Consider the following 27829-nt stretch of genomic DNA (forward strand, 5'->3'; position numbering starts at 1 on the left):
ACAAGAATAAACAATGACTTTAACTTGAGGTCTTTGAGGAGGTCCTCCAACAATCGTAAAATAACAATTCAATATCTTTACTACCTTTTATTTGATTAATAAAACATGACTCATGAATAACTTTTCCCATCATTTCACTTAGTTTGAATCTGTACCAACGCTATGGAGCACAACGGTCTCAATGGTTAGGCCTGGCCCAAAGCCAAACAAGACACCCCAATCCAATCCTTCACCTGTCGTCGTTTTGCCTTCCTTGAGCGATTTCTTTCTCATCTCGTCCAAAATAAATAAGACACATGCACTTGACATGTTCCCATATTCACTTAGAATATGCCTTGTTGCTTTGAGTTTCTGTTTATCTAAACCGACTTTTGCTTCAACTGCGTCGAGAATAGCTGGGCCACCTGGATGAGCAATCCAGAATAAGGAATTCCAATCACTAATACCAATTGGGTCAAAAGCCTTAGTCAAACAATTCTCAATGTTTTCAGAGATCAAGGTAGGCACATTAGGCCACAAATGAAAGGTGAGACCCACTTCACGTAAGTTGCCTGCAATAGCACCTGCTGAATTAGGAATAAATGTTTGGGCTGCTGAAACAAGTTGAAAGAGTGGTCGTTCAATCGAGATATCTGGATCAGATCCAACGATTACAGCTGCAGACCCATCACCAAAAAGGGCTTGGCCAACTAAAGAGTCCAAAGCATCTTCGGAAGGACCACGAAATGTAACAACAGTGATCTCAGAGCACACCACAAGAACTCGTGCTCCTGCATTATTCTCTGCAAGATCCTTAGCGGTTCGAAGGACAGTTCCACCCGCATAGCACCCTTGATGGTACAACATCACTCTTTGACAGATGGTTCAGGCCTAAAAGATTAGCGAGTTTATAATCTGCACCAGGCATTTCTACACCTGAGGTGGTACAAAATACAAGGTGGGTGATCTTCGATTTAGGCTGACCCCACTCTTTAAGAGCCTTCAATGCTGCTTCCTTACCAAGCTTGGGTACCTCAGCAGTGATAATCTCTTGGCGTATGTTAAGAGATGGAGCCATATAAGCACCAATGTTTGGGTGCTCCTCAAGCATTTCTTCGGTCAAATGAATGTAACGCTTCTTGATCATGGATTTGTCACCTGTATATAAATTAAATAACAGTAATATGTAAGCTCAAGGCACACTAGTGAAACAGAATCAATTCAATGGGTAGATTGACTGTTCAAGATGATCAAACATTGTTCAACTGAGTGTAAAAAGATTCATCTTAATACAATATAAAAGCTTATTTTTTATTGCATCAATTAATAACGTGATCCCATGCATTATACCATGTGATTCAAAGAGCACCTGCTCATACCATCACTCATAGATGTGTTGCATTAATTTAAAATGAGTACACAGAAAGCTTGAAAAAGATGTTTCAGTGGTCGTAGGGGAATCATATGTATATGAAGGATGTTAAAATTATACTTACAAATGCGGTTGAACTTCTTCTTGAGCTCGGTCATGTGCTCGCTTTTAGTGACCCGAAAATAGTAATCAGCGAAATCAGACTGGTACAGACAGTTGTCCGGGGTAGCTGTGCCAATGGCTAGAACGGTGGCCGGACCCTTGGCACGCTGAGCATTTCTAATTTCCTCCACAGACGCCATGGATAGTGTGTGATGACTACTGAAATGGAAGCTTCAAAGTTGAAGAAGGAAAGAGAAATGAAATTTTAGGAGCACAGTGCTTGGAGCTGTCTGGCCAAAGTTGTGTCTTGAGGTTGGTATTTATAATCACCACAAATGCTGTCTCACCAACTCTCATCCACTTCCATGTAGGTAGGCTTGCATTTGAATAATCCGGTGCCATGGGGTTTGATTTCCAACTTGGTAGGCTTCGGTTTTCATTCTTTATTATATTTTTCTGTCTTTCTTCTTCCTCTAAAACTCTTTTGGTCTTTTTAACCCACGTAAGGCGGTTGGAAGCTTGCCCTTTTTGACTCCAAGTTGGTAGCATCACTTTCATATCCCCCGAGTACTATTCGACAAAAGACCCAAAATTTTCACGTGCTGGGCCAGCTGCTGCCGGCTGGACCAAGCCGATGATCAATATTAATGCAGAACGTTAGGAAACCTGTAATATTTCAAGTCATAAATATAGATGTTGAATAAATAAATTTATTGTTTAACAACAATGAAGGTAAAAATTAGTTGCTATTAACGAACATAAATATTCGTTAATTAATGAGGATATTTGTTATGAAAAATATTTGTAAAAGTTTTTATATTTGTTATTATTTAGTTTTTTTTCTTTTTTGGTTTTTGTTATTAAATCGTTAATTTTTGAAGGCAGAAGCTCACCTTTTTTTACTCCAAGCTGGTAGGGTCATTTTCATATTCCCAAGTACAATAATATTTGACCATTGAGTTGGGATTCTTTACTTGATCTTCCACATCACGTTGGGCCAAGCTAATTATCGGTATTAACACAGAAATTTAGGAAATCTGTAATGTGGCAGATTATATATTCAAGTCATAAATGAATATATACTTATAAATATCATTTTATAGATCAATTAAAATGTTCCTAATCACTCTAGAAGCAGTAACCTCAAAACTTATTTGCCAAATCTATAATAAGATTAATCACTCTATATTGGATTGTTATAACAGATTTTATTACTCCTATCAATCAAAAGAAATCCCTCAAGCATTGGTTGTTATGACACTAAATGAAGAAGGTGATCCCAACTTCTATGCTGACTTAGGAGCCACAACCCACACAATAAGCAATCCTGATAAGATATCCAAAGTTGTTCCATATGAAGAAAATGATAATTTTTTTCTCCTTTGTGTGCGCGTGTGTGTGTTGGGAATGGAGAATCCTAAAGGATTTCCCATATTGATGAGGCTAAATTTAAAACTGGACATGGAAACTAAGATCTTAAGAAAGACTTAGTTGTTCTAGAGATCAAGAAAAATATGTTACTCATTGGATAACTTACATATGATAATTTTTACATAGCCTAATATACCAAAATATACTAATTTTATATCTCCTAAGCCTTTTAATATATCCAAATAAAAAAATAAAATATTAAAATGGAAAGAATTGAAGTAAGAGCGATAAGTACTATTTGTTTAAGCCTGACTCTTGAAATAAAACACAATGTTTTGAATGAGAAATCTCCTTGTGCTTCATTGGAGAAGCTAGAAAAAATTTATATGTAAAAATCTCTAAAAAATAGGTTATATTCGAAGAAACAACTATTTGAATTGAAGATGGATGAAGAATAGATGGTAGGGATCATATAAATGAATTTAATAAGCGCATCGCCCAATTATTAAGTGTAGAGGTTAAGATTAATGAGGACGACTAACATATTATTTTTATCGGTATCCCTACCAAAATAATATGAGACAATGGTAACTATGCTCTTAGTTGGAAAGATGATGTTAATAGTGGATAAGCCATCAATTGCTCTTTTAGAGACAAAAAATTATTAAGTAGCCAAGTAGTTCATCTCATGCAGAACAAGCTCTTGTGAAGAATTTTAAATCACATCGTGGTAAGAGCAAGTCACGATAGAGATATTATGATAGAAGAGATTATCATTCCTAAATCACACTTCTAAACTGATATGGAAATTTATTACTACCCAAGAAAAGGACATATTAAAAGGCACTATGAAGAATTGATAAAGCACGTAGAAACAATGAAAAATCTTGAATCCCATGAGACTCTACTAATATTGTTGATGAAATTTTTGTGGGCTCTTGGATTTTTGGTTTTAGTGTTCTTTTCATATGTGCCCATATAAGGAGTGGTTTGATATCTATAATGAATGTGATGCTAGTACTATTTGAATGGATAATGAATCAAGCTCTAAATTGATTGGGATTGACATCATGATAGTGAAGATGTTTGATTGTGTTGTGAGGATATCATCTAATGTTAAGCATGCATGTTCCTAATTTAAGGAGTATAATTTTTTGGGGGGCTTTGGGCTCTTTGGGATATGATTTTTCAGCAAATAACTAAGTAAAAAAATTAATCAAGGTACTTTGATATCTATGAAAGAGAAAAAGGTCAAATATTTATACACCTTGCTTGAGAAGATAATTTTAGGTGAAGCCACACCATGAAGAGTATTTTGCTAGTGATATTATCAAAGTAGAAGAGTGCAACAAGATGATCAAGACTCCATTTTCAACTAAGGGTACTCAATGGCATAAGGATGATACTAATTGCGAAAGGAATGAAGTTATATATATATAAAAGTTTCTCGAGTCTAGTTTGATGAGAATTTGAACTTGATACATGTTTATTATCATTAATTATGCAAGATTGAGAGAATTTGAGTCAAGGTGGAGGTTTATGGAAGTTGGTTCAAATAATTTGTTCTTTAATTTTAGGATAGTCAAATATTTATAGAGTTTGTATTTTAGTAAATTACCCTTTTAAGTTTGACTAGGATTAGGAAACTATTAATTTAGTTTTAAACCATAGGGCTTTGTAAATATGTGGTTATATATATAATTTCAAGAGAGAGTGAAAAGGTTAACAAAGAGTTAGGCAAAAAGTGTCTTAGGTTTTGGGTAGATAGAGGTTGACGGTGTTTGAGTTTGTATTTATGAAGTTTATTAATAAATTTAATCTCCTTGTGTAGTGGACGTAGGCAATTAGGCCAAACTATGTAAATCTTTTCTCTTCTCTAATTTAATTTTTTTACCAACTTCATTTGGGTCAAACAAAAGGAATACAACAAGGAAGCCCCATTTCCTTGGTTTTTATGAATATATTTTTACACTAATTCAATATCAAAATGGTTTCCTTTCAAATGTTGCTTAAATCCATCCTTTTATGTAGGAATCACAAAGCTTATCTATTAAGTATGCAAGCCCATTAATGAAATTCAAGAAGGAATAGCAGAATTGGTTTTAGGTTATGATGAAGCCCTTGGACCTAATGGACTTGAAACTTGCAAAAATCATACATTGAGATAGTGGATGAATTGGCAATAGATACATCTCAAACTAACGGTTCTACCCATAAGGGGTGTAAAGGCGGGTATCAGAGAAAGATAACCTTACATGTGGATTGCGATAACTTGAGTCAAAGTGAATATTGTTGGAAATTTTGACTCAAATTATTTATTTTTTAATTTTAGGAGAGTCAATATTTGTAGAGTTTATGTTTGAGTAAAATCAATTTTTAAGTTTGGCAAGGATTCAAGAGCTTATCATTTAGGTTAGCCTTTAGGACTTCATAAATATGTGGTTTTTTTCATAGAGAGTTCGAAAAGTGAATGGAAAGTGAAGAGAAATAGGGAAAGTTGTTGGGAAAATCACAATACCCAAATACAATAGGAAAAATAAAATAAATTAGAAAAGATAAGAGATTTACATGGTTCGACCTAATCATCTAGGTCTACTATAAAGGAAGATCAAATATATAATAAAATTAAAAATGGAAAAATCACAACACCTAAATACACACAGGAAAAATAAAATAAATTAGAGAAAATGAATAAGAGAGCAATTCTTTTAGCATAGGAGTCCTGGTTGAAGAAATAAAAAACTGTTTTAGAAAATCTCATGATAAAGAGTTTATTTTAATAAAGGTTACCAAAATTGAGATAGAACCTAGGATGGCGTTGTAATGATGGGAGTGTAAACTGAGTAAAACCTAGCTTGGTGTCACAATGACGAGCGTCCAAGAAACTAAGGATAAACTAAGATAAAAACTAGGATGGTGTCGAAATGACAAGAGTACAAAGTAGCTAAGAATAAGCTCAGATAGAACTTAAGATAACGTTGTAAAGATGTGAATTCAAAGGAACTAAGGATAATCTGAGATAAAACCGAGGATGATATCGTAATCATGGGAGTGCAAAGGAGCTAAGCATACACTTAGAAAGAACCTAGGATGGCATCACAATGATATGAGTTCAATGAAACTATGGATAAACTGAGATAGAACCTATGATGATCTCACAATGATGAGAATCCAAGGGAACCAAGGAAAAACTGAGATAGAACCTAGGATGATGTCACAATGATAGGAGTCCAAATGAACTAAGGACAAATTGAGATAGAGTCTAGGATGACATGGAAATGATGGGAGTCCAAATGAGCTAAGAATAAACTTAGATAGAAATAGGATGGATTCATAATGACGGGCATCCAAAGGAACTAAGCATAAATTGAGATAAAGCCTAGGATGGCATCATAAATAGAACATAAGATGGTGTCACAATTGTAGGGAATCAAGTCGAATTCCCAACCTGTGAGAAACAAAAATAGAGAAAACACATGCAAAAGAAAAACAATCACACGCACAAGACAATATTTACGTGGTTCGACAATTTGCCTATGTCCACAGAGTTGCAGGGATATCACTATTATCAGGGAAGAATACAGAGTACAACCTACGACTACAATCTTTTCTCTCTATATATAACACAACAACCACACCACACTAAAAAACCCTAATTACAAAAGGCGGTTCCACAATGGGCTAAACGGGTCTATCGGCCCAAGCCTTCACTCCATGGACTAAGCCTCAGTAAATCTCCCATAAAAAAACCATGCAATATTATTCGGGTCGGGTCATAAACCGCATCAAACAAAACTAGGCTCCACAAAGCCGAACTTTGCCCTAAATGTATGTTGTTCATGGCTTTTATCTCTAGAATCTCTTCACTCCGCATGCTGTGCGTGACTTTTATATGGAGAATCATTAGTGTTGTTGCCTCTATCGAATACCAGATTGTGAACCCTAAAAAAAAATCTCCCCCAAAAATCCTATCATTTTCTTAATTTTTCCATTCTCATTTTTTAAAAAATATTATCGTCCCACATTTTAAAACTTATCATCTCTTTTTTAAATAAATATTTTTATTTTCCAATTAAAAACTTTTTTTAAAAAAATCCGATTCTTCAATTTAAAAAAAAAAAAAAAAAAGAACTAATGTCAACCATTTTTTCCATTGGTAAGTTTTCTTGCAAAAACATCAAATTTATTAAATTAAATAATTGAATGAATAAATAAATAAATAAATTAGAAAACGATAAAACAATAATAAATAAATAAGTTAATTAATTAAATAAATAAATAATAAAAAAAGAAGATAACAAATGAAAATAAAAATAAATAAATAAATAAACATATAAAAAAAATTAGCCACGCAAGCCATGCAACAATGCAAGTCATACAAGTCACACAAAGAATGCCTAAAAGATGACCTAAGTGTACTTAAGGTGGACCTAGGTGGAATATAGGTGGGTCTAATTAGGCCTAGGTGGGCTAAGTGAGCCTAGATGGGCCAAATGTGCCTAAATGGGTCTAGGTAAACCTAGGTGAATCTAAGTGTGCCAAGTGTGTCTAAGTGAACTTAAGTAGCCTAAAGAGGCCTGGGTGACCTAAAAAAAAGCTAGGGTGATCCTAAATGAGCCAAACGTGCCTAAGTAGGCCTAAGTGACCTAGGTGGGCCTAATGAGTCTTAATAGGCCCAGGGGTGTCCAAATGGGCCTAGGTGGGCATGGTATGCCTAAATGGGCCTAGGGGTGCCTAAATAGGTATAAGATTCCTAAATGGGTTAGGGCGTGCCTAAGTAACCTAGATGGGCCTAGGTGAACCTAAATGGGCCTAAGGTGTTGCCTGATTGTGGACCTAGGTGGGCTAAGTGAGTCTAAATGGGACTAGGTGAATCTAGGTGAAATATGATGTGCCTAAGTGACCTAGGGTGAGCCTAAGTGACCTAAGGTGATCAACAAGGTACCTAAGTGACCTAGGGTGAGTGTGTGTAATCTGAAAGGTGCCTAAGTGACCTCGGGCGAGTGTGTGCAAGTTAGAAGGTGCCTAGCTGTGCTTAAGAAGTGTTTAAGTGAATCTAGGCAATTTAGGATGCATCTAAGTGACCTAAAAAGTGTATCTAAATAGGCCAAAATATGTTATCCTAATGGTGTACCTAAATAACCTATCATAAAAAGGAAGGAAAAACCTAAGTCTAAATCATGACTGCCAAGGTCATAATGGGGGGCCAGATAAATCCCTCAACCAGAGTCTCTAAGGTGACTAAAAAAAATAAGCTTGTGTGAGTATCAATGGACCACTAAGGAACATGCTATAGAATACTAAAAGAACACTTAAGGCATGTGCTAAGGGACAAAATGGAGGGTCTACATCAAGATTTTAATTAATCAAATAGGATTTATTTTAGGTTAGATTAAGTGACCCAACCTTTTGGTGGGCTTAAGTTACTTAAGCTCAGTTAGAGAACCTTATAAATACCTCTTTAAGGGTTAGAGTTTTCAAGATAACCGTCTTCTACCATCAAAAGAGAGAGCCATAGTCTCCACTCTCTCATACCTCTTATCAATTGTGTGCCGAGTGTAAGGTTGAGTTATCATGGTGGTAGATTGTGGGTCTACATGACAACCTATGACTTTGTTCAAATTCTTCACTGCATGGATTTGATTTGGTAACATCCAAATCAAGGTAATGTTTTCTAATGAATATTTTAAATCTTATTTTTTTATAAATACATGTTTTTGTTGTGCATAGTATTTAAAAGAAAGTCGAGGAAAGTTTTGCATGCACCTTGTTGGGAACCTCAAATTACTCCGTTTTGATACCCTAGAACTTATAGGGTGCATGCATATATCTTTAGGGATATCTAAATCTAACATAAAAAAAAATGGCTTAAAAAATAATAGAATAATATAAATCTAGAGATTAAAACCCATACCTATGATCTAGATATTCCCATATCGAAATCTATTCAATGAAGAGTGTACTTGAATGATTTAAAAGTCTCATACACCCAATGTCTTTTGTCCGATGACTCGAACCATGCCCATGACACTCAAGAGTGGCATTTGGAAGAGTGGATGCCTAGACTCTCACTTTCTTTCTAGATCTAGAAGACAACAATTATAAGGCCATTCGAAAACCCTAACCTCATAAAAAGGTATTTATAGAGTTTCCTTACTAGGCTTAAGTGATTTAAGCCCACATGGGCTTGGCTTACTTAATTTAACCTAAAATAGGTCTTAATTGATTAATTAACCATATTGGGCCATCTAATTGATCAATTAGCTTAATCTAGAGACCTTATTCACTATCTGTTGTATAATATTACATAATTAGCAAAATACCTTTATGCATAAGAGTTAATTAAGAGCCAATCTAACCCTCATAATTTGTGCTAGCATGGTATATGAGTTCAAAGTGGGGACTGTTAGGACCCATAAGAGTATTGAATCCCTCAGAATCTAATTTTGAAGTTGATTTAACATCCTACTATAGAGAATCAATTGTACTTCAATACCATATGTAAATAATGAGACAAAGTTCGGGTTTGTGACCTACTATCCACTATATGCAGATCCCCATGAACTGGTATTTCTAATCTAACAAGATAGAGCTATCACCTATCAAGATTACATCTCAAATATTTGAGTTACAAATACCACTTATTATATGATCAATTGACATATTCTAACTTTAAGGAGCATATGTCAAATCTACTAAAGGAATTACTATGACCACATATTTCATAATCACATATCATTTAGATCACCAAAAAGGGGACATACTGTCTCAAACCCATGAGATATCATGGTGCCTTTATTAATAATACCTATTGCCACCAACCTTTATCAATAGTGACCTAATCTACAAGGATATATGACCTTTTTAGAATCTCACCTATATGTCAAAGCCTTTTGTTGATTTTAATGTATGTTCAATATCCTCTCAAGGTTGAGAGTTTATGTAGTATAGTAGCTTGATAAATCGCTATAACTGATAGCCTTACATCATGATTCACCATACGTCCTATCTAATGTCCATCACATCACTAATACATTCACTATGGGAAACCCATCTCAACGGCCAATACAAACCATCCTTTTAATTATGAGGTAATGCACTACAATCTCTATTGGATTTCTTAAATCTATGAATTGATTGTGGATAAATTATCTACTTATAAGAAATCTATGACTTGTATTCTTTGTGCAACTCTTAATGCACCTATGTTATGCATAATGTAAGAGATATGAGCTGAATGCTCAAATCAATGTCAATGTATAAAAATGATAGCAATGACATAGTCAAGTATGACTTTGTTGCATAATGTCTTATTTTTAGTGACTCAATCCTTACAAACCTAACTTGATCATGGATAGAGACAAAGAGATCCGGGATTCCCTACACCTCATTCGTCTATTACCGGGGGAGGGGGTAACATACTATTGACCTATTAGTTTCATTTTGTAATCCATAAATCTCACTTGATCCCTTACTACCACTACTACAAAAATAGTTTATGGTGTCACTATTTACGGTGTCACTTTTAAAATAATGACACCATAGGATTTATAATTAATAAAGGTGACATATCATATAAAAAATCTTCAATTGAGGTAGTTAGATGATATTAATTTTATATTTCTAGTGTCATTTTTTGGGAAGTGACATCATATAAAATAATTTTTTTTAAGTATTATAACCCATTTTTAGAATTAATAATGATGGATACTATATAAAAATCCCATTGTTTCCATATCTCACCCACAATCCAAAAAATCTCAATATATAAATCCTATATATAAAATCGTGATCTTCTTCAACCTTTTCTCTCACCCATAGTCAACACGCTCACAACCGACATTCTTCACTTTGTGGACTCCCAGGTAACCCAAAATCTCTTGGATCTATCATTTTTTTTTTCTTTTATTAATGTCATTATATTAATTGTTTCAACATCTTTGTATTATGGTTTTTGTGAATTGTGTATTCTTGAGTTGTAGGGAAGAAAAATTTAGGTTTAATCTTCTAGCATAGAAGAAAAAACTGTAGATTAATTGATTTTTTAATCTAAACCAAACACATGATCAAATCCTTAAAAAAAGTGAAAAACAGGAAAAAAAATGAATGATTTTTAATATCTATTTGTGTGAGAATGACAAGTACAGAATTTTTTTGAGATATACTATCACATAATCTTCATCCTTTCTAAAAAACGAGAGAGGAAAAAAAAAATGATTTTTCTGTTTGTATCTAAGTGGGAATGAGATATAGAATTTCGTTGAGAGTATCCAACCCCAAAAGGACCAATTCGGGAAGGCATGTGTGGTATTGACGGGAGATGATAAGATGGAAATCATAACCATAGCCATGTTCGATCTCTCTATGTCTTTCTATCCTCTTTAATTAATTCATGGGCATAGATATTTTATTTAGTTTTTATATTTAGTTTATTTATAGTTTATTTAGTTTCTAAAATCCAATTAGCTAGATATCTTATTTGATTTTATTTTTACATTTAAGTAGTTGAGTTTTGGAAAGTTTTTATATTTTGTTAATAGAAATAGAAATTTTTATATTTTTTATTATTAGGAATTTCTATTTTGTTAAATTGTAAGTATCTATCTCAATAAGAGATTATTAATATTCAAATGAAAGTGATGAAAGAGAGTAAATATTTTAATGCTCAATTATATTTTAATGTTTTTTTTTTTTTTTTTACATAAGGGTTTATTTATGTTTTCAATTTTGAAGTTCCTTTTCCAAGTCCATCAACAAAAGTAGTGTCCAACCTTAAAATGGGCATGTGTGGTATTGACGGGAGATGATAAGATGGAAATCATAACCATAGCCATGTTCTCTCTGTGTCTTTCTATCCCCTTCAATTAATTCATGGGCATAGATATTTTATTTAGTTTTTATATTTAGTTTATTTATAGTTTATTTAGTTTCTAAAATCCAATTAGCTAGATATTTTATTTGATTTTGTTTTTATATTTAAGTAGTTGAGTTTTGGAAAGTTTTTATATTTTGTTAATAAAAATAGATATGAGGACTTAAAGGGTTTATATTTAGGTAGTGCTTGAGCTAAGGAAAATGATAGTCCACTATCTTGACCCTATGCATCACAAACCATGTGAGGACTTAAAGGATATCGTAAACATGTAAGTTTTTCCTATTATTTTTCATAGTATTATTTTTAAATAAAAAAAATACATTCACCTCAAACACATTTTTTTATTATTTATATATATTAAAACATATAACATTTACCTATTTTTAAAATGTACCCATTGAACTTATTTACATAGGACTCTTCGAATATCTACAAAGAAAACATCTAAGAGGGAGTCATCTTAACAACTAGTGCAAGTGACATCCAAAAAATTTTCTTTACACATTAGCTTATGCATTTGCACCATTTATATATGTGAGTACTAATGTTATTTTATAATTGATCGATTAGTGTCCAAGACAAGAAGGAGGGTTCGAATGTGGCTACTTTGTTATGAGATTCATTAAAGAGATAATTTTTTATCCTACAATTATTTCTTCAAAGGTATTACTTATTTAATGAATTGTACATAGTTTTAGGCTTCCAAATGTTATGCATTTTAATGTTATTTTCTTATTTGATTTCAGTTTTGTGATAAAAAAAAACATATTCTCAAGTAGAATTATATTTCCATTTATTCATCAGAAGAAGCGCCTTTCGATGAAATTAGAGGAGAATGGGCTACTTTTGTGCTACAACTAATCATGAATCATGTTAATGCATCATGATCACCATGCATGGTGAGTCCCTTAGCTACTACATGAATTTTTCCATAGGTATTGTATAGTAATGCTTATTCTTTGAATAATGTTTCTATTTGAAAAAAAAAAATAGTTCTTAGATTTGTTCATTTATGATAACATCGATCCATGTTTCTTTTCTTCAATAAAAATCTCTAAAACTCATTAAATTTTGAAATGCAGGTATACACTCTTGGGATGGTGAAATAGAGAATAAAAAGAAAGAAGAAGGCAACAAGATTTTGGGTTTTTAAATGCAACTCTTATGTTATATGTTGTATGACATAAACGTTACTTTAATTGCAATTGAGAAATTTAGATTTTTAGATGGGACTTTTATGTCATTTTATGGTTAGCCAGTTTTATGCTTAGGAAATGGAGGTATACATGAATCTTGGGATCTTTAACATTTCTAAATCATGTTTTGGTATGTATTCACTCTTCTTTTTTAGTTTTGATGGGTTTGATATGTTAGACGTACTATCCTTTTGTGAACATTTGATATACAAATATTATTAGATGATCAATGTATTATGAGTTATTCCAGAAACATTACAGAAAAATGAGTTAAATATAATATGATTGTTATATTTATGGACAAAATATAAATAGGTTAATCTTATTAATTCATAAGCATTACAAAAATCAACAACTAAAACCAATCATATCTTCCACAATAATTTACAATGATGTGATACCATAACTTAAAGGTGATGCATTTAATGTGACATCATAACTCAAAGATGATGTATTTAATGTGACACCCTATCATCACTAGAAATATATGGTGTCACTTCCGAATGGGTCACCATTTATCTACGTTGGTGTCACTTCCAAATACGTCACCAATTGGTACCCTCTATGGTGTCAGTGGAGAAGGTGACGCTATGTTGTAATGACACCCTATGTTTATGGTGACTCGTTATAAATGTCACCATATACCTTTTTCCTTGTAGTGTACATGTTTTGTTGCTCTTAAGTCTACACTCCACTTAAGAATAGAATGAGAAACTAATACATGTATTCAAATATATGAAAAGAAATATTTGGGATTAAGGTGTACCTTCTTTGGCTCAGTGCGCTTACGAGCATAGTGACTCAACTTTTCAAAGTTAATGTAGCATTTCATTTTGGCCTTATCCTTATTCCTATCACCCTAGCCTCTCTAATGTTTTTTTTATTGCCTTTCTTTGGCCCTAAGTTACCTAGACTACCATGTTTTCCTTATCTGTCATGCTTAGGCTTGTTAACTTGACATTATCTTTCTTGGGTAATAAGTAAGGTGAATTGCACCCCTAGACATTTTTTTTCTAACTCAATTAAGTGAGAAATATCGTTGTCCCATGTGAGCACAAGTTTCATTTGGCCACATGATTCATGCAAGAGCATATAACAATTGTGATATGTTGCTCATTAGTGGATTTAATTCGTGAATTAAGGTTTACATTGTCCTCAAATGCTTAACCATTATGAGTTTAGGATCCATGACCTATTGCTCAAACTTCAAAGTGATTGCACACATTATAGTTGCAGATATCAAACCATAGAAAAATTTGGACTTATTCCATATCGCATGAAAAGTGAGGTAGTGCTCAATTCCCTTATCAAGTCGTTATAAATACCACTCGACATGTTAAAATGTGCACAATGGTCTTTCTTAACCTAGAACTGATAAGCTTTCATATCACGATGTTGTTTGACTAAATACCTTTTCCTTAGGTTGGATCATGGGATCAAGTTGGGACCTTTAAGGCCCTCTTGTTCATTTAACAAGTATTGGATTTTTTGTGCCACATCATAATTATTGTTGTCTAATTCGTCTCCTATAATGAAATCATCAATGGTGTTCTTAATGGCCATTTTACAACATTTGTTGCACAGAGTATGACTGTAACATATATTTCTTAATTTTATACACATTGATGTTTGATATCATTACACATTCAAGACATGGTTAGCTCTAAACGAAGTGATTGTGGATCACATTTCCATGAGTCTCATGGTTGAAATCCTTTGACTAAGCCCATAGTTTGAGATGTTTATCAGGCTCATATTAGCAGTTTATGACTCCATAGATTATGATTTGTTTCATTTCAACACTTAGATTGTATTTGATAAATTAATTTAATGATTTAATTTAATTTGATTTAATAACCTAATTTAAATTATTAAATAGATTAAGTATATTTGGTAAAATAACTTAATACCACAACTTAAAATAAAAATAATTTTAAATATTAAGTCAAAATAGTTAATTTATTCTTATTTTCAAATTTATTTTTATTTTTTGTCTCATTTGCCCATGTTAGTAAGAACATATTTAAGAATTATGATTCCACGTTCATGACTCGTTTTTTATAATAATTTTTTTTGAATATATATATATAACACTTTAAATACGAATATTTTATAAATAAATTTATTGTTTAAAATTAATGAGAATAAATATAGCTAAAATCAATGAGGATAATTATTAATTAAAATTAATTATGATAAATGTATTAATTTAATAATTTGGAATAAATTTTAAGTTAACTTTCCTGAATAGTAAAAAATAAGTATTAAGTTTAAAGTCAATAATTAAAAATAATTTAATTTAAAATCAATTTAAATCATTAATTAATAAATACTCAGTTTTAAGAACTACACACTTATTTCATTAAAAATATAATTATATATAAATTTAAAGTTTCAATTAATTATCGTGTTCAAAAAATATTTTTAAATTTTTGTTAGAAGTAAATTATTATTTAAAGCTGTTGAATGTTGGAATTAGACTCATTTCGTAAGGCAAGTGAAGTCAATTATTAACGCTCACTTATTATTAAAACCTTTACCCGATGAACGACACCTGCGCCTACTTTGAACGACACCTAGCCTCCCAAAGTCAAGTTGTTTCGTGGATCACTTAAATATTTACTTTTCCTTCTTCAATTATTTTTGGGAATCAAAGGAGTGGCCCAACTTGGATGACGAAATAGGTCAAATAAATTAAAATGAGATATTTTTGTTAAATGACATGTTACGTATTGGCTATTGGGTTGTTGAGGTTTGAAATTCGGACATTGAGTGACTTTGATTTCATTAACATTACGAAGGTTGGTAGCAGCTTCCCTCCCGTGGGATTGCCTCCTTTTCAAAAGTCAAGTGGAAAATGTATTAATTTCCAGTCAAGGGGCTGGAAAAGTCTTTATCTCTCTATATAAAAAAATGTTACAATGAGAAACCGTAAGCAGATTGATTGCTCTCTCCTTCCTGTGGGTTGCATTCATCATATATGGGTAGGTGAAGAACAGAGAACAAAACAAATACATTAACACATGCAAACATGTCTGAAAATCCAAAAATAAACTCACGCACACAAACTTTGAAGCCACCTGATCATTGACTGCCGATGGATGAGAGTTGGTGAGACACAGCTTATAAATACCCAACACTCACACCCAGCTTTCTCAAGCCAGCTCCAAGCACTCTCTTCTTTCCTTCCTCAACTTAATCTTCAGCTTCAATTTGAGTACGTAGCTAGGATCAATGGCTTCAATTGAGGAAATTAGAAACGCTCAACGTGCCAAGGGTCCGGCCACCATCCTAGCTATTGGAACAGCTACTCCCGACCACTGTGTCTACCAGTCTGATTATGCTGATTACTATTTCAGAGTCACTAAGAGCGAGCACATGACTGAGTTGAAGAAGAAGTTCAATCGCATATGTAAGTATATATATTCATGCATTAATTCTTACATTCACAACATTTCTATACATATACGAGTGTGGTATTAAGTGAGGGTCACCTCCAAGTGAATGGATGTTTCAAGCTTAGAGAATAGCTTTTAGATAAATTACTTCAGAAAACTTGAAAATCATTTTACTTCAGTAACCGATATTCCTTTCATTTGACTGTAATGGCTTGAAGAGCTGTTCTTTGAATCATGTAGCATTGCTAGCTATAATTAAGAATAACCTTTTATACTTTCTTCAATGTTAAATGCATGTTGATCATCTTGAACAATATACTATATGACTAGTCGATTGGTAAAACTAATGTGTTCATGTTACTTCTTTTACAGGTGACAAATCAATGATCAAGAAGCGTTACATTCATTTGACCGAAGAAATGCTTGAGGAGCACCCAAACATTGGTGCTTATATGGCTCCATCTCTCAACATACGCCAAGAGATTATCACTGCTGAGGTACCTAAACTTGGTAAAGAAGCAGCATTGAAGGCTCTTAAAGAATGGGGTCAACCAAAGTCCAAGATCACCCATCTTGTATTTTGTACAACCTCTGGTGTAGAAATGCCCGGTGCAGATTACAAACTCGCTAATCTCTTAGGCCTTGAAACATCGGTTAGAAGGGTGATGTTGTACCATCAAGGTTGCTATGCAGGTGGAACTGTCCTTCGAACTGCTAAGGATCTTGCAGAAAACAACGCAGGAGCACGAGTTCTTGTGGTGTGCTCTGAGATCACTGTCGTTACATTTCGTGGGCCTTCCGAAGATGCTTTGGACTCTTTAGTAGGTCAAGCCCTTTTTGGTGATGGGTCAGCAGCTGTGATTGTTGGATCAGATCCAGATGTCTCGATTGAACGACCCCTCTTCCAACTTGTTTCAGCAGCCCAAACGTTTATTCCTAATTCAGCAGGTGCTATTGTGGGTAACTTACGTGAGGTGGGACTCACCTTTCACTTGTGGCCTAATGTGCCTACTTTGATTTCCGAGAACATAGAGAAATGCTTGAATCAGGCTTTTGACCCACTTGGTATTAGCGATTGGAACTCGTTATTTTGGATTGCTCACCCCGGTGGCCCTGCAATTCTTGATGCAGTTGAAGCAAAACTCAATTTAGAGAAAAAGAAACTTGAAGCAACAAGGCACGTGTTAAGTGAGTATGGTAACATGTCTAGTGCATGTGTCTTGTTTATTTTGGATGAGATGAGAAAGAAATCCCTGAAGGGGGAAAAAGCCACCACAGGTGAAGGATTGGATTGGGGAGTACTATTCGGTTTTGGGCCAGGCTTGACCATTGAGACCGTTGTGCTGCATAGCGTTCCTATGGTTACAAATTGAGTGGAAAACGGTAAGAGAAATGATATAGGGGACATGTCTTATTGTACTACAGAGGAGGTGCTACGAAAGATATGTACATGTATCTTCAAAGTTAATAATAGTACTCCTAAATCTTTTATTCCTATCCTAACATTGAGGGATTGTAATTTAGTGATTGTTGGAGGGTGCAGTCACGCCAGGCAAGTGGATGAAACTGCAAGTGCTTGTCATTCTGTTATCGCGAAGTTTCCTGAAAGTTGTAATTTTTTGTTCTCATAAATGCCACTGAAAAGAAAGAATGAATTAGATATACAGCACCAGTTCGAGTTTTACTTGTGTAAACCAAGAAAATTTCAATGTAACGTTTTTATTTTCATTAATTTGAATTTTGGTTAAATACAAATATGATAAAAAATATGCTAATAATCCAAAGCGTCATTTCCCTAAGTATAAAGAATTAGTTGTAGTGTAATTTCCAGCTGAATCGGGTGTCAAAGCACAGGGAGATGATCATCAAGGTGCAAGGGAGATAATCTCGTGGATGAATAGAATTTTTGGAGGTAAATTCTCGCTCAATTTTTTGAAAATAAGGTTGATGGATTTTGTTGAAAATAGGCCAGCAATTGAAATGAGCAACAGCTGAAATTTAATCAACAAGGCTTTTGCAAAATTGTTGAGGCTTAGGGGATCCCTTGGGGCGTCTTTTTTTCCTTGAAATGACCCTCAATCAAGTTAACACAGCTGAGATTGCTGCCTGCTCTCCGCTAAGGAATCTGCAGCTCTCGGCTATGGAATCTTTGAAATAGTACCCCAGGAGTAAGGGGTCAAACCCATAGGGGATGGATGAATTTAGAAATGTGGCATAGAGAATGGATGAAAACAAGTTCCAGTCCGGTAGGTAATGGAGGAAGTTGATGTACTTGAGGGACTCGCTCTGATTTGGCACTAGAAGGCCTTCCTTCTGCAGCTAACAACAGACCATGTTCTTTCAACTCTTCTTCAATCTTTTTAAATCCAAACCTTATCTTGGGCAGATTCTTCTCCCTATCCTCAAATCATTGAACTTTTCTTCATCGTCAGCAATGGGATGGTTCTTTGCTAGAAGGCATTCAGTCAGGAACCTTGGCATTTTCATAAGCCTAGATGAAGTTGTCTTCAATGAGAGCTGGAAGGTCTGCATATTCCCCTTTGAACATGGCATAAAGCACTTCAAACCTCAAATGCCTCCTCTCCTGTTGATGCCCAGCTGGGAAGATATTGTAATAAATAGCATGGTCCAATAGTTTCATCTGAGCAGGTGGCCAAATCCTTTTGGTCCTTCCGGCAGGAGAGTAATTTTAAACCGTACTTCTCAAGAGCTTTAAGACGTAAGGAAGCCAATTATTTGCCAGCCTGCATGCTCACAATTACTGCTACTATGAAGTTATTGTTAGATAAATTTAATCAAGTATTATTTATCGACTGTTGGAGGACCTTCTCGGAGACGTTGAGTTAAATCATTGTTTATTCTTGTGTATGTTATCCAAAGGAAATAAAACGAAAGAATGGATTTGAGTTTTGCTTATGGGTGAGTGTAAGAAAATTTTCAACATATGGCTTTTCCCGTGCTGATCTACTTCGACTTCGGCATGAAAACCAACTTGCCTGAGTTTTCTTTTCTTTTCTTTTTTGCAAACAACTCATCCAACTCATCCACCTTTCATAAGTCTTATTAGACCAAGACATATACAAGAATAATTCTGTATTAATAAAACTGTGGATTATTAGTAAAAATTTTATCATGTTGTTACAATTATATTAATTATCACCTACAAATACGACATGCTAATGAGTTATTCTTTTCTAAGATTACCCTTTTAACCTAAAGTTTTTACATAGCATAACATAACTCAAAATAAACTTCTTGCACATGAATGTCATCCTAAAGTGTAAGCACCAAAATTTGTATCACTTCACAAGTTAATTTTGGAGCTGAGGAAGATTTTCACCTAAAAGAAATTTGTATATTAATTACTATCATATACGAAATTTAGATAAAAATAATGCCGCAATTATAAAAAAAAAGGGTTGATTATTGTTGAATTCTCCTTCTCATAAGTCTAACACAAAATCTCTTAAGTGGATGAATTAATTTCATTAGAAGACGAAATGGACAATCGGCTTGCAGTTGGAAGTTGATGTTGAATTTGTCATTTTCCCCCTCCACTGATAAGATCATAAAAAAAACCCATGTGATTGAACAAGTCTCCGCCACCATCTATGACTTCATCAGCCTACCAGCTGCAAGTGGATTGGAAGTTGGTGAAAGTGCATGAATCAAAACGTTTACATTGATTTACTTTGTTGAGTTGTGGGCTAGTGAAAAAAGTGATTTGTAAGTTGAGTTTGTGAAACTTAATGTTTTTAACTTGATGATTTAAATGGGATTTAAGTTATTCTTAAATTGTAAGTTGTAAATAGGGGTTTCCTCTTCATTTGTAAGTTGTAAGCACCTTTGTCAAAAATTAGTTCAAAGCTTTTTGAGAGGAATCTAGGGTTTTTAATTCAATCCATAAGGTAGAGAGTATTTGATAAATAAATTTAATGACTTCATATAATTTGTTAATTTAATTTAAGTAATTAAAAATTGATTAAATATGTTTAATAAAATAATTAAATATTACAACTTAAAGTTAAAAATAATTTTTTGTATTAAGTTAAAATGACTAACTTATTTTAAATTTCAAATCCCCTTTTGCCGATGTGGAGCTGATGACTCCACATCTCTAATTGATATTTTATGTGTTTATAAAATTTTGAATATGGATGTTGAACAAATAAATTTATTGCTTAAGGTTAATAAAAATAAAAATTAGTTACAACTAATCAAAATGAATATTGTTCAACTAATGGGAGTAAATTTGTCAATATAATAATTTAAAATAAATTTTAATTAACTTTATTAAATAACCTAAATGGTTAAATTACTAAAATTCAAATAATTTGTTTTAGCTCAATAAGAATAACTTAACGTAAATCTCACTTAAATCGTCAAGTTAAAAACGTTTAGTTTCACAAACTCAACTTACAAATCACTTTTTGCACTAACCCACAACTGAACAAAGTAAAAAAATGTTAACATGTAATAAGCAATATCTTAACTCAAATTCAACATGTTTTGGTGCTAACACTTTACAGGATGACATGCATGTGCAAGAGGTTTATTTTGAGTTATGTTAGGTTGAGTAAAAACTTTACGTTAAAAGGGTAATCTTAGGAAAGAGTAACTCATTATCATGTTGCATTTGTAGGTGATAATTAATGTAACTGTAACAACATGATAAATTTTTTAATAATAATCCACAGTTTTATTAATCATAGGTAATATTTTTTTTTGCAGTATGGTCAAGTAATGGTGGTGGCTATCTTAATTAATTTATATATACTGTATTTTTATATATTTTATGTATTTTTTAAATCATTTTGATTATGTTTGGTTTCGGAAAATAATAAGGAAAGAAAAAAATGTAAAGGAAAATGATTTTTTCACGTTTGATTCTCTTATGAAAAATATAAAATATAATTAAAACTAATTAAAAACTTATGTATTTTTAAATTATTTAATCTTTATATTGATGAGTTAAAATAAATAAAATGAGTTTGAAGTAATAAAAAAAATAATTTATCAAATTTTATTGGACTTATAAAAGAATCCATAGTCTTTTTAGTTTTGGTTACTTTCAATAACGATATAGTTTTTTTTTTTTTTTGCTAAGAGTATTAGATTGAAAAAAAAAGGGGCTTGTTTGACAACTATTGTTTAGAACAATTTTTTGTTCTTCAAAACAAAAAAATTAGAAAAGCATGTTTGACAATAAAAAATAAGGTGTTTTCAAATAATATCTTTTAATTATTTTATACTATTTTCACTTGTTTTTTAAATGTTATTTTTTAAAAAATAGAATGATAAAAAATAAAAAGTAGATATACAAATTATTTTAAAATATTAAAAATAAGTTAAAAACATTTGAGGTTTTCAAACATGATTTTATTCTATAAAACATTAAAGAACATATTTCAAAAACTATTCTCATAACCTGTTTTTAGAACTGTTTTTGAAATTAGTGACCAATAATCCCAAATAAAAATTTTGAAAAAAAACCATAACTATCAATACAAAAGCAAGGACAGAGGTTATATTATGAAAGCAATTTTCTTAATGAAGTGTGGTCAGATAAATATTGATGTTTGGATAAAAGTTATGCAAGCTCTGGATGTATTCTAGTGCAGCCAAACTAGACGTCACCCATGTTCTGGTGGTGGCTATCTTAATTAATTTATATATACTTTAGACCCCACATGGTCTCCACCCATTTTATGTATTTTTCAAATCAGCAATACTCAACTTTTAGCCCGTGAGTTGGATTAAGACTATTTGAAAAAGGAAAAGAAAAATGGGGCACGTTGGTTTTCAAGAAAAATTCAAACTAGATCAGCAGGGGAAAACGCCATATGTCGAAAATTTTCTGACTTACACTCATAAGCAAAACACAAATTCATTCTTTCATTTTATTTCCTTTTGATAACATACACAAGAATAAACAATGATTTTAATTTAAGGTCTCCAAGGAAATCCTCCAACAATCCATAAATAACAATACATTAATTTAAATTTCGATAACTTCGTTATTGTATATCTTTTTCTACCTTCATTTGATTAATAGCACATGGCTGATGAATCATATTTTTTACATTTTCACTCAATTGGAATCCCTAGGAATACTGTGGAGGACAACAGTCTCGATGGTTAAGCCTGGTCCAAAGCCAAACAAGACGCCCCAATCCAATCCTTCACCTGTTGTTGCTTTTTCTTCCTTCAACGATTTCTTTCTCATCTCGTCCATAATAAACAAGACACAAGCACTTGACATGTTCCCATATTCACTTAGAACATGTCTTGTTGCTTTAAGTTTTTGTTTATCCAAACTCAATTTTGCTTCAACTGCATCAAGAATAGCCGGGCCACCTGGATGAGCAATCCAAAATAAGGAATTCCAATCGCTGATTCCAATTGGGTCAAAAGCCCGAGTCAAACATTTCTCTATATTTTCGGAGATCAAAGTTGGCACATTAGGCCATAAATGAAAGGTGAGACCCACTTCACGTAAGTTGCCTGCAATAGCACCTTGGGTATTGGGGATGAATGTTTGTGCTGCTGAAACAAGTTGGAAGAGTGGTCGTTCAATCGAGATATCTGGATCTGATCCAACAATTACAGCTGCAGAACCATCACCAAAAAGGGCTTGGCCAACTAAAGAGTCCAAAGCATCTTCAGAAGGACCACGAAATGTAACAACAGTGATCTCAGAGCATACCACAAGAACTCGTGCTCCTGCATTATTCTCTGCAAGATCCTTAGCTGTTCGAAGAACAGTTCCACCTGCATAACACCCTTGATGGTACAACATCACTCTTCTGACAGATGGTTCGAGGCCTAAAAGATTAGCGAGTTTATAGTCGGCACCGGGCATTTCTACACCCGAAGTTGTACAAAATACAAGATGGGTAATCTTGCATTTGGGTTGACCCCACTCTTTAAGAGCCTTCAATGCCGCTTCCTTACCAAGCTTGGGTACCTCAGCAGTAATAATCTCTTGACGTATGTTAAGAGATGGAGCCATATAAGCACCAATGTTTGGGTGCTCCTCAAGCATTTCTTCGGTCAAATGACTATAACGCTTCTTGATCATTGATTTATCACCTGTATATAAATTATTAATAATACTAACATGTTAGCTCAAGGAACCAGTTTGATTGTTCAAGATGATCAACATTGTTCAAGTGAGTATATGCATACACAATTATATGTATGAAAAGGATGTTAAAATTAGACTTACAAATGCGGTTGAACTTCTTCTTGAGCTCGGTCATGTGCTCGCTCTTAGTGACCCGAAAATAGTAATCAGCGAAATCAGACTGGTACAGACAGTTGTCCGGGGTAGCTGTGCCAATGGCTAGAACGGTGGCCGGACCCTTGGCACGCTGAGCATTTCTAATTTCCTCCACAGACGCCATTGATAGTAGGATGACTGCTGAAATCGAAGCTTAAAAGTTGAAGAAGGAAAGAGAAGTGAATGTTTCGGAGCACAGAGTGCTTGGAGCTGGCTGGAAAAAGTTGTGTCTTGAGGTTGGTATTTATAATCTTAAGGAATGCTGTGTTTCACCAACTCTCATCCACTTGGACGCTATTGAAATTGAATGGTGTCCTGCCCAGTCAATGGATACTTGATGATACATGAAAGGGCAGGGACTTGCATGTAGGTAGGCGTGCATTTGAATAATCCATGCTGCAGTGACATGGGTTTTGATCATTTCCAACTTGGTAGGCTTCGGTTTTCATTCTTTAGATCTTTCTCTATAACTCTAATCCTTTTGTCTTTAGTCCATGTAAGGTTGTTGGAAGCTTACCCTCTTGTCTTTAGCCCACGTAAGGTGGTTGGAAGCTTACCCTCTTTGACTCGAAGTTGGTAGGACCACTTCCATATCCCCCGAATGCTATAATTTGACCATGGAGTTGGGCTTCTTGACTTGCAATAATAAAAGACCCAAATCTTTCACATGCTGAGCTACCTGCTGCCGGCTGGACGTTCGGAAATCTACAATGAAGTAGATTATGTAGTCAAATTTACTATTTAAAATAAATTTTAACTTAACTTTATTAAATAAGCTAAGTGCTTAAAGTAAAATTTTAATAATGAGTTTTAACTCAATAATTTAATTTAAATACAACTTAAATCATCAAATAAAAAACATTAAGTTTTAACCGGTCAGCTTGGGAATCACTTTTTCAATTGACCCACAGCTCGACAATTTAAAACTTATATTAAGAATATTTACATTTCATAATTAATATCTTAACTCAAATTTTTAGTAAGTATGGATTCATACACTTTCACCGGCTCCCAATCCACTAGCAGCTGGTAGGCTGATAAAGTCAGATGGTGGCGGAGACTCGTTCAACAATCTCATGCTTATTTAAATTATATCAGATGGTTTTTTAATGCTCTTTTGGGAGGAGGGGGAAAGTGACAAATTCAGCATCAGTCGACCGGGGCTGCAAATTAATTCATCAACTTAAGAAATTTTGTGTAGAACACATTTCTACATTTTAAACTTATGAGAAGGAGAATCCGCACATTTCTCTAATTAAACATATTTATTTATTTATTTATTTATTAAGTAAAATAATTCATAACTTTTTCCCTTTTAGTTGGCTGCAAAAGACGATGAAGTCATATTCAACAAAGGAAGATTTTTCTATTGAAATTACTCAAGTCCGAATTATACGGAGTCAAAGTTCTCTGGAAATATGTATGAAAACTTCACTGAAAATTGGGACTTAAAAACAGGCTGCAAAACACAAAAAGGAAAAAGAAAAAGAAAAAAAAAAAGAGTATCATTCTTAAATTATTTTTAATTGTTTGAAAAAAATTTGTTATTTGATTAAAAGAGCTTTCTCAGCTCCAAAAGTGACTTCTAAACAAAATTTTGGGTTATGTTATCTTATGTAAAAAGTTAGGTTTAAATGATATAATTGTAACAACATCATAAGATTTTGAATAATAATTGAAAGTTTTGTTAGTATAGAACCAGTCTTGTATATATCTTAATCTAATAGGACTAATGAGAGGTAAGACATCACCCTTGTTTCGATGGTGGCTATCTTATTTAATTTATATGCACTGTAGTACCCAACTGGTTTCCATATTTTTCAAATTCGTAGTCTGTCACTTTTAGGCCTTGAGTTGGATATGATTTTTTGGAATTTTCAAGCAGAACTAAGACTAAATCAGCGCGGGAAAAGGAATATGAAAATTTTTCTCACTTGCATGGCTAAACAAAATAGAAATCCATTATTTCTTTCATTTTGATAACATACACGAGGATAAACAATGATTTTAACTTGAGGTCTCTGAAAAAGTCCTCCAACAACGATAAATAACAAATAATAAATTCTGAGTAAAGATGATTTCATGGTGATAAATCTTTACTACCAATATTTGATTAATAGAACATGGATCGTGAATTGTTTTTCCTATCATTTCACTTAGTTTGAATCCATTTGAACGCTATGTAGCACAACGGTCTCAATGGTCAAGCCTGGCCCAAAGCCAAACAAAACACCCCAATCCAATCCTTCACCTGTGGTTGTCTTTCCTTCCTTGAGCGATTTCTTTCTCATCTCGTCCAAAATAAACAAGACACATGCACTTGACATGTTCCCATATTCACTTAGAATATGTCTTGTTGCTTTGAGTTTTTGTTTATCTAAACTGAGTTTTGCTTCAACCGCATCAAGAATAGCTGGGCCACCGGGATGAGCAATCCAGAATAAGGAATTCCAGTCACTAATACCAATTGGGTCAAAAGCCTTAGTCAAACACTTCTCTATGTTTTCAGATATCAAACTAGGCACATTAGGCCACAATTGAAAGGTGAGACCCACTTCACGTAAGTTGCCGGCAATAGCACCTGCTGAATTTGGAATAAATGTTTGTGCTGCTGAAACAAGCTGGAAGAGTGGTCGTTCAATCGAGATATCTGGATCTGATCCAACAATTACAGCTGCAGACCATCACCAAAAAGGGCTTGGCCAACTAAAGAGTCCAAAGCATCTTCAGAAGGACCACGAAATGTAACAACAGTGATCTCAGAGCATACCACAAGAACTCGTGCTCCTGCATTATTCTCTGCAAGATCCTTGGCAGTTCGAAGAACAGTTCCACCTGCATAGCACCCTTGATGGTACAACATCACTCTTCTGACAGATGGTTCGAGGCCTAAAAGATTAGCGAGTTTATAATCTGCACCAGGCATTTCTACACCTGAGGTGGTACAAAATACAAGGTGGGTGATCTTCGATTTAGGCTGACCCCACTCTTTAAGAGCCTTCAATGCTGCTTCCTTACCAAGCTTGGGTACCTCAGCAGTGATAATCTCTTGGCGTATGTTAAGAGATGGAGCCATATAAGCACCAATGTTTGGGTGCTCCTCAAGCATTTCTTCGGTCAAATGAATGTAACGCTTCTTGATCATTGATTGTCACCTGTATATAAATTAAACAGGAGTAATATGTGAGCTCAAGGCATTCATTGTTCAAGATGATCAACATCGTTCAAGTGAGTAAAAAAATTCACCTTAGTACAACATAAAAGCTTATTCTGCTCATACCATCGCGCACAGATGCATTGAATTAATTTAAAATGAGTACACAGGATGTTAAAATTATACTTACAGATGCGGTTGAACTTCTTCTTGAGCTCGGTCATGTGCTCGCTCTTAGTGACCCGAAAATAGTAATCGGCAAAATCAGACTGGTACAGACAGTTGTCCGGGGTAGCTGTGCCAATGGCTAGAACGGTGGCCGGACCCTTGGCACGCTGAGCATTTCTAATTTCCTCCACAGACGCCATTGATAGTGTGTGATGACTACTGAAATCGAAGCTTAAAAGTTGAAGAAGGAAAGAGAAGTGAAATTGTAGGAGCACAAGTGCTTGGAGCTGGCTGGCCAAAGTTGCGTATTGAGGTTGGTATTTATAATCATAAGAAATGCTGTGTTTCACCAACTCTCATCCACTTGGACGCTATTGAAATTGAATGGTGTCCTGCCTAGTCAATGGATACTTGATGATATGTGAAAGGGAAGGGCCTCCCATGTAGGTAGGTGTGCATTTGAATAACCCATGCTGCAGTAACATGGGATTTGATCATTTCTAACTTGGTAGGCTTCGGTTTTCATTCTTTATTTTTTGCTTTCTTGATCTTCCTCTATATCTATATTTTTTTTTTCTTTAGCCCATGTAAGGTTGTTGGAAGCTTACCCTTTGTCTTTAGCCCATGTAAGGTGGTTGGAAGCTACCCTCTTTGACTTCAAGTTGGTAGGACCACTTCCATATGCTCCGAATGCTATAATTTGACCATGGAGTTGGGCTTCTTGACTTGCAATGATAAAAGACCCAAATCTTTCACATGCTGGGCTACCTCCTGCCGGCTGGACGTTTGGAAATCTACAATGAGGTAGATTATGTAGTCAAATTTACTACTTAAGACTAATGAAGGTAAAAATTAATTACAACTAATGAATATAAATATGTTAATTTAATCATTTAAAATAAATTTTAACTTAACTTTATTAAATAAGATAA

At 33.8% G+C, this 27829-nt stretch overlaps 2 protein-coding genes and 1 pseudogene across 2 annotated transcripts; 1 reads left to right on the forward strand and 2 right to left on the reverse strand.

Moving 5' to 3' along the window:
* Window positions 1–5: 5 nt before the first annotated feature.
* On the reverse strand, window positions 6–27197 carry LOC117933801 (annotated as a pseudogene).
* LOC117933798 (stilbene synthase 5-like) lies at window positions 16037–17977 on the forward strand. Its single transcript, XM_034855343.1, has 2 exons — window positions 16037–16307; window positions 16666–17977. The coding sequence occupies exons 1-2, from the start codon at window positions 16130–16132 to the stop codon at window positions 17664–17666; spliced, it is 1179 nt and encodes a 392-aa protein (XP_034711234.1). The 5' UTR covers window positions 16037–16129; the 3' UTR covers window positions 17667–17977.
* Window positions 22223–23804, reverse strand: LOC117933799 (stilbene synthase 4-like). Its single transcript, XM_034855344.1, has 2 exons — window positions 23522–23804; window positions 22223–23385 (listed from the first exon to the last, which is right to left on the reverse strand). Exons 1-2 carry the CDS (start codon window positions 23697–23699, stop codon window positions 22385–22387), a joined length of 1179 nt encoding a protein of 392 aa, XP_034711235.1. The 5' UTR covers window positions 23700–23804; the 3' UTR covers window positions 22223–22384.
* Window positions 27198–27829: the final 632 nt, after the last annotated feature.

This window comes from Vitis riparia, chromosome 16 (assembly GCF_004353265.1).
Source record: "Vitis riparia cultivar Riparia Gloire de Montpellier isolate 1030 chromosome 16, EGFV_Vit.rip_1.0, whole genome shotgun sequence".
Lineage (NCBI taxonomy): Eukaryota > Viridiplantae > Streptophyta > Magnoliopsida > Vitales > Vitaceae > Vitis > Vitis riparia.